This window comes from Hippopotamus amphibius, chromosome 6, assembly GCF_030028045.1.
Source record: "Hippopotamus amphibius kiboko isolate mHipAmp2 chromosome 6, mHipAmp2.hap2, whole genome shotgun sequence".
Taxonomy (NCBI): domain Eukaryota; kingdom Metazoa; phylum Chordata; class Mammalia; order Artiodactyla; family Hippopotamidae; genus Hippopotamus; species Hippopotamus amphibius.
In genome coordinates this window covers 5421303-5434491 of record NC_080191.1, presented here as the reverse complement: position 1 = coordinate 5434491, position 13189 = coordinate 5421303, and the positions used below count along the sequence as shown (strand labels likewise).

Genomic DNA, 13189 nt, shown 5'->3' with positions numbered 1-13189 from the left:
TTATTCATTAAATATATTATTTTTGCATTAATTGAGCTCATTTGATGAGAAAGATTTTCACTGGGTAAAATTTCCAGCTAATGGCTTGGAAATCTATTAGATTTTGCACCCAATAATTCATCTTAGAATTTTCAAAGAGTAGCTAGTTTAGGCAAGCTGAAATAAATCGTAGATAATCGAGGAATCATCTAATCTGCAGAAACAGTGTGATGTTTTTTCACTGTAAGCACCATTAGTGACGTTATCTATTTAATTATTTTCTGCAGTAGAACAAAGGTTACATGGAGGCCATGAAGGTCTTTTATTTCATGGCTCTGTGCCCCGCTGTACAGCTATTCATCTAAAATGATTTAACCAAACTTGGTTGTGATGGCAATCACCAGTGTGGACACACACAGGCTTCCGAGTTCTGAGTTCATCAGAAAGATGAAAGTTCTAGCAAAGATAATTTGAGAAGTATCTCTCCCCACAGTTTACTGCATTTGCTGATAAAACTTGCTAGAATTCTGAGATTTCTTTTTTCATTTTTGTACCTCAAATACAAAAAAGAATTTAGAACTAAAAATGGGTTGTATCATTAATATTTCTTGGAAAAGAAAAACCATGATAACTGTCATTCTGGTCCATTTCTGACAGTTTTCAGTCTAAAAGCAGTAAAATTTTCTCCAATAGGTTTGCATCACTCCTGAAAGCAGCGATCAGTATTTCCTTTCCAATTGAACTTATTTATTTGCCTGACTGAAAATTATCATATAGCTAGGAAAGAAACCATATGAAGCAAAATTTAGATATTCAATAGGATAATCTGATTTTTTTTTTCATCCTGGAGAAAGAAAGTTTTCTCTTCTCAAATTTAAGGGTGATCCAAATAAACCCCACTTTAAATCAAGAAGGATTTTGGAAAAGAGGTGAAGTTGTCTAACTATACAGACCGCCTACGTGCTTAGACTCTGAATCCACGTAAGTACTACCTGTCTCCACGGATAAGAGCTCACAAGTCTGCACATAGTAAATAGAGAATAAGAACTGGGCAAACTGTGGGCACCACGTTTAACATGCGGTTTACTTTGAACTGAAGTTGCTTGTAACGTATCTGGATTCAGGAAAACACACAAAGTAGTAATTTATTCGTTCATTCAGCCCTTTCACAAATGTTCAACTTGTATTTGATGCCAGTAAACAAGGTTTATAACATACGTAGTGTGATCCTGTCCTTCAAGAGGTGGTGAAAGGTAGGCAAACTAAATAACATAAAGCACTTCCTACGGGTTCCAGAATGACATGTACATAGGGGAGGTGGAGGGATTGTTGACCATAACTCCAGGGATTCAAAAGAAAGAAAGAAGATTGTGGAGTCAGCTTCACAGAGGAAGTAAATCCCAAACGAGCCTTGAGAAGAAGTACGGTTGGGCTTAGAAGAAGGGCAAGAGGGGCATATTCCTCTGGGGAGTCTTTAAAGACATGAATGAAAATTGCACACACTGGGGCCGGGAAGACATCCACAGCTAAGTGGAGCAGAAGGTCTTGCTGGGAAGGATCAAAATATAAGATTGACTCAATGGGGGAGAACAGAGACAGAGGGGCCGGGTGATCAGGAATTTGAATTTGATCTGTCATACAACATGGAAGTGCTGGTTATTAGAAGGTGACTTGAAAAATTAATCCACAGGGTAAATTAGGAGGAGGAGAATTTGAAAGACCAAATAGACTATTAGCTACAACCCAGGGTGGGCCAGAGTAGCTCTGGAACTGTGTTTATTAAGCAGACTCGCTGAGCACTGCACAGTAGCAAACCAAAAACAGGGAAGGAGGATGCAAAGATGACGGAGATCTTCTGAGCCCGGAGGCAGGACTCGGGCTACCAGTAACGTTGGCGCTTACCTGGGGTAGGGGTGGGGGCAGGGTGCCCGGGGGACAGAGGAGCTACCTGAAGGCCTCCACACAGGCATTCAATTCCATCAAGTACTGCTTAAGAATCCCAAGACTCAGTTTCCTAAAGAAACACTAGAGTTTCCTCGTCCTCATGGACCATGGGAACCTTGAACTTTGATTCATAAACTTCCCCAATATCTGGGGCTGGAATCTGGCTTTTTTCAAAGTATACAGAAAGACCCTCCAGATACTTACAAGGTACCTCCTTTTTAGCTTTTCACCTTCTCCCTACCATTCTGTAGTTACAGGTTTTCCCAACACCCCTGGTCTGACTCTGCCAGGCATCCCTCTGCAAGGAACAAAGGCATCCTGGACAGTAGCTCTCAGGCTGCTTTTCTCTCTCAAGCACGTTAAAGCCTTATGATTTCCTCCTCTGCAAGACTGTATAACTAATACCTACAGATCTAGAAATAAGTCATACATGCTCATAAAGATGGGAGGGATGGAATATGAAGTCAATCCTAGAATTTCCCCTTAGTCCTCCTGTACTGTACAGCACTGAAAAAAAGTCTTTGAAATCAACCAGCCTTGATTTTGTCTTCCTGCACTTATTTTGGTAAAGGATGTCATTATTTCAATGACTTATAAAGAAGGAAAGATGGCATAATAGTCTGTATCATAAAAATGAAGCAAGATGAACCGTTTGCTGCCCTGTGAAACATGAATTGATTGCTTGCAATGAGTAGACTATCTCCTCCGACATTTATTCACCGAGACTCTCCCTCCTGAGCCATTCCTTCTCTACAGGGTTAAAATTCTTCTAGAGTTAGAAAGACCAAGTTCCTGTTCTCTTGCACACTGCCTGTGTTGGCATAGGACACTTAGACCTCTCTGGATCTTCCTATCGCCCTTCTCAGTGCACTCCAGCAGACACCTCCCACCATTTCTTTCTCAGCATCCCAGAATCACGTACTGCTTGTGTCACTTTACTAAGTGATTTCACCTCCTAAACCTCAGTTTGTTCCCTGTGCTGAGACAGTAATAGTATCCAGCTCATAGGGCTATTCTTAGCTTTAAATGACATTATACTAGTATTATTACTGCTGTTATTATTACTCCACCATGAGATAAGCCAGCAGGAAATAGATTTAGGACAAGAGCTGGACTTAGAACTCTCTGCTTCTTTTCTGCTGGATGCTCACTGAATGGTCATTGAATCATGTGGACCAATAAGAAAGGAGACGCACTTCCACTTCACAACTCAGAATTCAGTTTAATTCAGTGGTGACGGCATTTATAGTTGTAACTATCCGGTAGAGGGATAAGTTGGTGAACCCACCTATTTTTCTCAGTATAACTTCCAAGTCAAACTAGTCATTAATCAGAGATGAACCTAACTTGCCTTTTTACAGTCTTGACCAAATCACTGACAACTGAATGTATTTAAAAAATCAACCCAGACATTCACTCTTTATTCTAATAAATCAAAATCTATACAGACTTATTGAAGTAGCCGAATGGAATATTTTTGGTAGTGTGTCAACAAATAATCTGAGTTTTTGACAGTGTTCTCTTCCTAAATTAGAACTGACTATATAAACCTTGGTCCTTTGGGTTTTTTTAGAACTTGATTTGAAAGCTGAATTTGATGCTTACGAGATTTGTGACTTACTTTGAAGAATCACACTGTTGCTTTCTGATTATCTTTTCAGTTGAAATACGATGCATCCGTTGAATAACCATCCTTTCCAAAAGCTTGTTCCAAAGTTGTGTTGTGATAGTACATAATGCAGTGTTAGGATAAGCAGCACCCAGAGTTCAGTTCCTTGTTTCTAAAGGAAAGGTAACTGAGATTCAGAGAAATTAAGTAACCTGTTGGTAGTTAACCATCTTCGAGGGTGAGTTAAAAATTATCTGCACTCTAGTTGTAGAATTTATTTTAATTAACTTTTAGAGAAGACAATTACGTCATTTTGCAACATAATCTCCTTGCTTTTCAATACACTTTGTCCATCTGTCAACAAGCTTTCGTAGTCCCTCATTAAAAAATGTTTCAGGCTGAGCTGCGAGCCACGAATGCACTGCTTTCTTCACTTCTTCATCCTTCGGCTGCTTTCAGGGGACCAAACAGGTGAAAGTCTGGTGGAGCTAGATCAGGACTATAGGGAGGATGCTTTAACACCTCAAAACAAAGTTTCTGCAGAGTGTCGACAGCATGGGCAGAAGTATGCAGACGGGCACACCCTCAGACCACAGAAAACGAATCTGCACGCTGCTCTTCTATCGTGCAAATCACTAGTGGGGCATCCATTTTTGCTCACACCACAGTTCCAAATAAACAGATGTAACACATTCACACCTGCACAACAGTGACTGGGGAGACAGTAGCCTTGAACGGAAAGTGCTGATAAGAAGTTTTAATATAACTGGAGTGTGGATAATTTTTGACTCACCCACGTGGTAGGTTATTGAACACTGCAGCTACTAAAGTTTGAAAAAATATATTGCAAGTTATTTGCCTTTGAAGTTCAGTGTTATTTCCACTACATCACTATACCGCACTGCTATCATTGTTCATTTCCTACAGAATAAGCCTACTTTGCAGTTGGAAAATGGCAATAGTTCAGAAATCTTCATTGTCTGTCTGAAGGAACATGTAAATATTTAATTGACAACTGGGCCAAGATCCATGATATCTTTAGTTCCATGCGTGATCGGTGCCCCCATTCAGAGATGAAAACCTTTCCTTGAGCTTTTGGAACTATGATGGCTTAGGAACCTGTGGCTTTAGTCACCCGGCTCCAGCCTCAGAAGGAGAGGGAGAGAGACAGATGTCCAGCTGGGAATCGAGGTCTTGCTTCAAAGCTTTTATCTTCAGAGGAAAGAAATCTTGTGAATTTCATTAATGTCAACAGGATCTGAGGAGATTTGGAGTGTTCCAGCCCTTGGGCATCTCTAGCCCGATACATGCTCTGGTTATTATAAGTTTTTAGTTGCAAAACCTTTGTAACTTTGATTCACATCTGCCATGAACCAACACTCTGGAAATATCCATTGTGCAGTCAGACGTAAGGGTATGTTGAAAGCAGACACTTTCCAAGAGAAAATGAAGTCAGTCAAGGAAGCCGTGGCTAAGCTTGGGCCAAACAGGGAAACACCCAGAATTCTGAATAGGGTGACACATGTTATCACTAAGGAAAAAAAAGAATGTCTCCACAAAGTAGCATAGCAAAGCTAAAAAAAGAAAATGAAAAGCCTTTCTCTAGGATTCTAAAAGCAGATAACCTCAAAACATCTCCCCCAAAGGCTTCTTCTCTTATTCGGTGTGGAAAATGAAATTTGTCCTAGCTCCTCTCCCCTCTTCCCTTCCTCTTCCATTTCCTCATCTCCAGAAAGGGTCAGACGAGAATTCACATTTGTTTCCACTGTGATTTTCCGAACTTTATAGGAGAAGGCCGGCCCTTTTATTCCAAAACAGGTAACACTATTTCTATAAAGTAAATTGGGTTCAAGCTAACCCCAAATAAACAAGATATTTCTTGCAAAACTATTGTTGACAATTTAATCTAGGTTCTGAAATGAAAAACTCCTTAAAAGACAAAATATATGTGTCTCTTCTCTCCCTTTCTTAATTCAAATTAAAAAGCAAAACACTCAAAGCAACCATTTATACACTCAGATGAGTTATCTTTTTAATGAAATCTTTTTCAAAGATAAGAGTCATCTTTTTAATAAATATCTTTTGGAAAATGTGAGTTTTATTCCACGACAACTAACATGTCTGCTTAAATACCACTTCGTGCAAACAGGGAGTCACCGTTTGGGGTCATCTCCATCTTGTAACTGCTGAGTCCGCTAAACCCAAAATTGAAAATTTGTTCCGAATCATCCAACGGAACGTCTGTGTTGGTTTAATGTCATCGAGAAACATAACAATAATATTTGCAGTAGGTTCCACACACGCACCCTGCTGAGACCTGAACCCCGGCCCCGAGGGCTCCCTCTCTTTCCAAAGGAGAAGGAGAGCAGCTTTAGCGGTGGCTGAAGCTGGCCCTGGTTACACGTCTTGATAGGTGAAACTCCTCTCAGCTGTGCTTTAAAGCGCTTGAAATGTTTTAGTTCAACATTTGAGAAACCAAAAAAAAAAAAAAAAAAAAAAGCCTTTTCTGATCCAGAAGGAAATGATGTAGTTTCTTCTGTTAGTAGTTTTTAAAATTCCACGGCATTGCTTCGGGGAGGTTGTCCAGGCCCCCTGGTCACACACAGAAGGACCAGAGTTCTCGCCTCGCGCCGAGCTCCCCAGCATCTCACCTGGGGAAATGATAGACAGGTGTGTTCTCTGCAAGTCACTTTATACCGATGGATGCTCTCATACTGAGAAAAGCTTCGGGCTGGCCTTGGCCTGGATTCACATTCACATACCATGTATGCAAAGTGGCCACGCTTGACGGCACCCCAGACCCCACACGCAAATGGCCAGAGAAGGCAGCTGTGGACCAAAGGAGGGTGCAGCCGAACCGTGACGTGTCCGCAGCCATTTATTTCACAGCCTCGTTTTACGACGGTAATTTAGCCTTCAGTGCCCTGAGAGAATCGCACTGCCCGCTCACTCTCTGGTGCTGCCAAAGGCTGCGGTGAATGTTGTTCTGTCAGGTTAATCATCTTTTTATTTGTCTGAGGTATTTGCTACTTTCCACAGTTGTTTCCACTGCTCTTGTACACTTAAGAGGTGACACGAACCGTTGCTGTCACTGAGCATGGAGAGTTACATCATAAAATCAGAGCTTCCGATAGTCAGTATTTAGTGTGAAGAAAGACTGGGAATGGTAGTCTGGGTATCATTTGAGTCATCACTTAACATTTCCTGATTCACTCCGGTGGTTTTTAATTGAGTTTCCCAAGCTCGTGTTTTCTATATGAATGTTTGGTTCGTTGGCTCTGAAAAGCACTCAAGTCACGAGCGGTTTCAGGATGACAGGTGGAGGTGGGCACGGTGCCTTCCTTCCTGCCGACCCACTGCCTCTCCATTGTGTGGTCGTGCTGAGCCTGTCCTGCTGCTGCTTCAGCCAGGAGCCTGCAAACTAACGGAAGCACTCCTTTTCCCCAAATCGTGCCTACTGCTCCTCTTAGTCACGACCAGAAAGTGTAGGTAGAGTTTATAAATTATCTCATCCATTGGTACCAAATGATTAATACTTTGTATGTTGAATAAGCAACTTGAAGTAAGCACTTATTTGTTTTCTATTTCCAATGCCTTAAATAATGCTTTTATTTCCCAATAACTTCTTGGTGTATAACTGTTCATATAACAGTATCTATATGCTTTTTTAATATTTCATTTATTTATTTATTCTTGGCTGTGTTGGGTCTTAGTTGTGGCCCTCCAGCTCTTCGTCGTAGCGTGCGGGCTTCTCTCTAGTTGTGGTGTCCCAGCTCCAGAGCGTGTGGGCTCTGTAGTTTGCAGCAGGTGGGCTTTCTAGTTGAGGCACGAGGGAGCAGTAGTTTCAGTGCGTGGGCTTAGTTGCCCTGAGGCATGTGGGATCTTTAGTACCACAACCAGGGATCGAACCCAGGTCCGCTTCATTGGAAGGTGGAGTCCTAACCACTTGACCACTGGGGAAGTCCCTCTATACCCTTAACATTTGAGAGTATTGACCAAAAAATACTGGAGTCAGAAAAATCCAAATGTGAATGTAACTCTCCTTGAGCCTCCCGTGACCATCTGTACCTCCTTCCACTGCTCTTCCTGTTCTAAGATAAGGGGACTCGAGTGTCTGACTAAAACACACAGATAAGCGTTCTCTCTGGACGGTTTCCAGTGGGAACCCAAGCAGCAGGAGAGAGGCCTGTGGCTCCGGAGCTCTGCAGTCAGGGTGTGCGACCCACACTGGCTCTCATAGGGCGTGTACGTGACCTACAGGGACGGCGGCCAGCTAGGCTGCCCCAGATGCGCAAGAAACCCCCAAAGGCAAGATCCTTTTCTCCCCTATCTTGCAGTACCCTGCAGGACCTCATCTTGTGCTGTCTACAGAGAGGCCATCACTCTTCAGCGTGGCCAAAGGTGCAGTCGACACAGACCTCAGCACTAACTTGGGAAGACCTTGCTCTGACCACCCAGAGTGTCCTTTCTTTCCTCTTTGCATTTGTTTTTTTCCCCCTTTTTCCTGTAATAGTAGTAACTAAAAAAAAGGAAAAGAATAAAGCTTCTGCACAGGCTAGAAACTGCAAAAATGCTAAGGGAATATTTCATCGAAATCCTACAAGATACGTGTCCGCTGCTGGTCCACGTCCAGTACCCTGCAGATACGTACCTGTGTGAAGTGTAAGTGCGTCTGATGCAGCTCCCTTTGCCGTGGCCTTGGGGACGAGGTGTCATGGTGGTCACTTCATAATTACGAGCTGAGTTCATTCACTGAGGGGATGTCATTCACAGACACAAGACTGGGATATGCACACGTCCCAGTTCTGACCAAAATGGCATCCAGAAAGAGAAAGCATCCAGCTTAGGACTGTTTAAAGAAGGTTAGATACACCAGGAGGATGCATGTGCTTAAACATGCTGCCTACGTAATCAAAAACAACTTCAGTGTTCAGGATGATAAACTTACTTAATATAATTAAATAGAAAGTCCCTTCCTAACCAAGGGACTTTCAAGTAGTACTAGTTGCTCCTGCACACAAGGACCTCTGAGAAGAGAAAGAAAATCCCTTGTTCTAGTCTATATGCCTATTACCCCTTTAGAAATGCAAAGTCTGGTTTAAACCATTGTTATAGTCCTGTTTGGTTATAAATAAAACTTATCTTTTCCATCATCAATGTATCTTTCCAGCTGCTGGGCATAAAATAGACTCCTCGCTTCCTGAACTGAAATGCCATCTTCCTAATCAAAATTGACAATTGTACACAACCATCTGGGTGTTTTTTTTTCAAGCATCCTATTCTCACAAGCATGTTTTCCAACAGTGTCATATATATTTAAAATGGGGAGCTCAAGCTAATCACCTCAAGCTCAGATTCTCTAAAAGACTGACAGGATAAGAGTTTTGAAATGGAGACCACACTGCTCACCTGCGCCTCAACAGGGCTTGACACTAAACTGTGCCCGGTCATCATTCCAGCACACAAAAGAAGGGATGTGCACCTTTGTTGTGCTTTTTTTCTACCCCAGTGATACACATTCTGCAACCACAAAATATTCCAACTCCAACTCCCTTTTTGAATAAGCAATTGTTATGCTGTTCTGTTCTTTTTATCATTTGGTTTGTACACTGTTGAGAAACAAAAAAAGCTACATAGTTTACTTACTCCTACAGTTAAATATTTTTTAAAAAGTAAGAATAGGTTATTATTGAAATAAAGTGTTGCTTGTCATTATAGCATTCTGGAAGGCAGTGGGAAAAACAGGGTGTGTTAAGCTTTCCATTGTGTGCAGACTTTCCAATCCCCCTCTGTCTCCATCAGGAAAATATGCCTGTCCCGTGATCTATTCAGTTCTTGACCTTTTGACTAATGTGCCAACAAAAGGCACCATTTATTAGTGATTAATTTAAGTATCTTTGTCCCTCAGGAACTGGATCAAGGCTGTCACAACTGGGCACCATCACCAAGTACATTTTCCACGTGCCCCTGGGGTGTTGCTGCCACGGGCTTGGCTGGCCATGCTTTAGGTCGTGCCACCTCCTCCCGAAGGCCACCTGCTTTCATGAGCAGGCGGAGTTTACCAGGAGTGTCCTCTGGGGGAAAGAAGTGCTCAGAGACCAGCCAGACACTCCCACTGTACCTTCTTCACGGCCCCGATCGGAATCCTGGGAGCTGACATTGTGTCTCACACATGCCTTCCTTACGGGTCTCCCTTGTTGCACATGCTATCTGTCCCTGTCCCTGCTGCACCTGTTTTGGACTGTGTTGCTTTTGTCTTCCCATCTTTTGGACCTTCTTCCTTAGCATCTTTTCCTTCACCTGTAACACACATCACTGACCCTCTCCCACTCCCAGCCACCCCCACCCCCCCCACACACACACGCAAGCTTCCTCCTCCTTCTCTCTTAATTTGGTCCAAGACCGTCTCCTGTTGGAAAGCCCCCCATGTGGAGGAATACCACGTTGTCCTCCCTGGTGGGCGACCCCAACTGCACTGACTTTTTTCAGACCATTCTGTAAATCTTTTAAAAAGAAAAAAAAGTCTGTTTAATTTAAGTGTCTATTTGTTGTATTTTGCTTTTAAAATTTTACATTTGGCTCAAAAACAACAGGGCAAGAACCCTTTTGTTCAAACATCTTATCTCTTGTTTGTTCTGTACAACTATCATGTATGAATATTTTAGATGACCAACTACTCTGTAAATCAAGCTTTAACTTCAATCCAGTTTCCCCATTACAGCAGAAAGGTTTCCACCATGAGAAAGGAAAAATCCACCTAATTACAATGGCTTTGCAAACCATTTTCAGTTCATTTGTTATGAAAAATTGATATGCACTGTAACTGTGTGACTCATAATCTTTCTTTTTCAGAAAATTAGTAATAGTTCTGCCTGCCTTCACCCCCCCCCCCGCCCCCAAAAGAAACTAACGAGGAGAGCGATGTATTTTCTCTGTGGTACAGAAGACAGTGATATTTCTCTAACAAGTTTCTGGGAAAATCAAGCAAAAGACCTGCTTCTCTATGCAGTGTGGGATTGTAATTCTTACCTATTACTGGTCTGAATCATTACTCCATCTTTTTTAAAATGTTCAAAATAACTGGGGAGAAAAGCTCTGAAAGGCCTTGTTCCCCCTCTATTATTTTCACATTCAAGCAAGATAAGCATTTGGAGCTACACTGAAATCTGAATAAAGCAAACACTTGCGCCTGGTCAAGTGCACGTTTTCGAGTTGCAGCTGCTTGCCCCGTAGCATCCCATGGCCGGATCCCTCGCGCTCACCCTCCCAGGCCTCTCGGCCCGCCCTCCCAGGCCTCTCGGCCCGCCCTGTGGCCCTTCCCTTTCATCTCGGGTCCGGTGGGGAAGGTCAGCAAGGTCACAAGCATGACGCGCTTACTGGGAGAATGAACGGTGTGGAAGCCCTTAGAAATCTGGGTGGGAAATGCAACGTACATGCACGTAATGACCGTTTTTAGGCGCGATAGTGGAGTTTTTACACTCTCGATTGGAGCAGAGGGTCTCTGCTTCAGACCCCCAGGCACCTGGGTAACCTCACAGGTGGAATGCTATCAGATACTTCTTGTCCAAAGGGTTCGAGACCGTGCTGTGTCGGGTGCAGCACGTCAGACCCAGGTTCCTCACCCGAGGCCGTCGAAGGCCAACCCTAGCAACCCCGTCCCTCGGAAGCTGAGAGGCAGCTGAGCGGTCACTTCGAGGCTCTGTGCGGCAAGGCCTCATCCGGGTCCTCCAGGTGCTCCCGTGGGTGGACCGCTAGCCGTAGCACAAATCCCCGTGAAGCCGTAACTGATGACTGTCTTCTGAGCGTTCAGGGATGCGGCCACAGCAGGAAAGGCAGTTTCCTCCTCCCCGCCTGCATCCGGAGTGATGGGGGGTGGGGCTGTGAGACAGATGCACACCTGGGTTAGTGATACCTGGAGGAGAAACAGCTCACCCACGTATGAAAGCCGCAGACGTGGGCATGGGCTGAGCCTCTCCCTCCAGAGTATGTCCATTTGAAATCACATAGGGCCAGCACCCTAATCTGGTGATGGATGGTTCCCTCTAAATATGCTGTCTTAGGACTTTGAAGTCAAGGCCCAAGGGGACACTTTTGATGTAACTGCCAGATAGAAGAAAGAGATTCCCTGACTTGTGAACTGCTGTGTAACCATGATCACCTCACTTTCATTTACTCTCTGATTCCTATAGTTTAGATGAATTTTCATCAGCTCCCATCTGGCACTTGGTGATTTTTGTATATCTGTCACCACTCCTAGAATGCTACAGGATCATGTAAAAATGTTAAATGCTTGTGTCTCCTGACAAGCATACAGAGAAAAATGCCTAGACTCACGTGTAGGACTTTTCGGGAAAGTGCAGTGAACTGACGGGCCTCTTTGTGTGTTTGCATGACCCAGTGAACTCCGGGGATGGCATTGACTACAGCCAGCAGAAGCGAGAGAACATCGGCGACCTGATCCAGGAGACGCTGGAGGCCTTCGAGCGCTACGGAGGAGAGGACGCCTTCATCAACATCAAGTACATGGTCCCTACCTACGAGTCATGCTTGCTAAACTAGCGGCGAGAACAGCTGGGATTCGAGGAAGACGTGTCCCAGCGTTCCCGATCATCCGTCTCTGCTGCCGTCAGCATCTCATTATCTGTGACTTCCACCGCTTACTTTTCTACGGCTGCTAAAACGGTGGCTCATGGGCCATTGGACTGTTAGCCCTATTGAGAGCAAGGCTTTCCAATACATAAATAGCGCCTGTTTCTTAGATTACAATAGTGTACTGTGCTTATTTGTTCTAGGAGAAGAATTGCTTCTTTATACAGTTCGGAAAGAAGCAGGAGTCGGAGTTAAACCTTCAGCTGTATAGACAATAAAACTATAATTTTCATATGCAATTCAGCAATTGTGTCCGCCTGCCCTGAGGGTGATGTCAGAGGTTGGGAGGGCAGCGTTTGTGCTGACTGCTTAATAGGTGTTTGTCATGGACGAGAGGCACCCGGTTCAGCAGCCCCTCCCCAGCAGCTGTGCAGAACAGCGTGCTCTGACATTCAATAAAACTGTGGAATCTATATCCCCATTACAGGAGGACAGTTTTGCAGCCCGTTACGAACCCCAGCTATAAATGTAATCGATGCCTCTAGCCCACCAGTGATCCGGGTTTGCAGGGGCTTTCCAGCTTACGCTGGAGGGAGGGGACTTGGAGAAAGAGGGGAGGGTTAGGTGTGAAATGCAACGTGGCAAACATTGTAGTTTTTTAAAAAGCTAGTTTGCATCTTTGTCCCTCTGTATTATGATATCTTGCATCTCGGGTCCCTGGTGTTATTGACCAAGTGCGCTCCAGCAGTGTGTTTAGGGTTTTACCTATTTTTGAAAATGACTTATTTACATGCATCTTACTGATCACCCCTGGAAGCAAAGCACATTCTTTTCTTGGCCGTTCTCCTTTTCTTGGGTCCTCCCACCCGTGGGCTGGATGGCTTCTCACAGCACCTCTTGGAGGGTCTGGTGACACTGTTTTGGAATTTTACTGAGACCAAAAAAAAAAAAAAAAAGACAACTAAGAAAGAAAGAAGGTGCCTGAAGAGAAGAGCAAGTGTGAGGTGCCAGCCCTGACCAGGGCCCTGCAGGCATGTGGGGCGGAGAGCTCAGTTCATCTGAAACTCA

At 43.8% G+C, this 13189-nt stretch overlaps 1 protein-coding gene across 2 annotated transcripts in view; it reads left to right on the top strand.

The window, feature by feature from the left end:
* The window catches only part of PACRG (parkin coregulated), a 487647-nt gene extending 475223 nt beyond the window's left edge, over positions 1–12424 (top strand). Inside the window, exon 5 of one of the 2 annotated variants that reach the window (XM_057739446.1) lies at positions 11931–12424. In XM_057739446.1, coding sequence (XP_057595429.1) covers positions 11931–12091 — 161 coding nt within the window. In that variant the 3' untranslated portion in view covers positions 12092–12424. The remainder of the gene's footprint in view (positions 1–11930) is intronic. The other variant, XM_057739447.1, reaches the window with a different exon arrangement.
* The last annotated feature ends 765 nt before the right edge of the window (positions 12425–13189 follow it).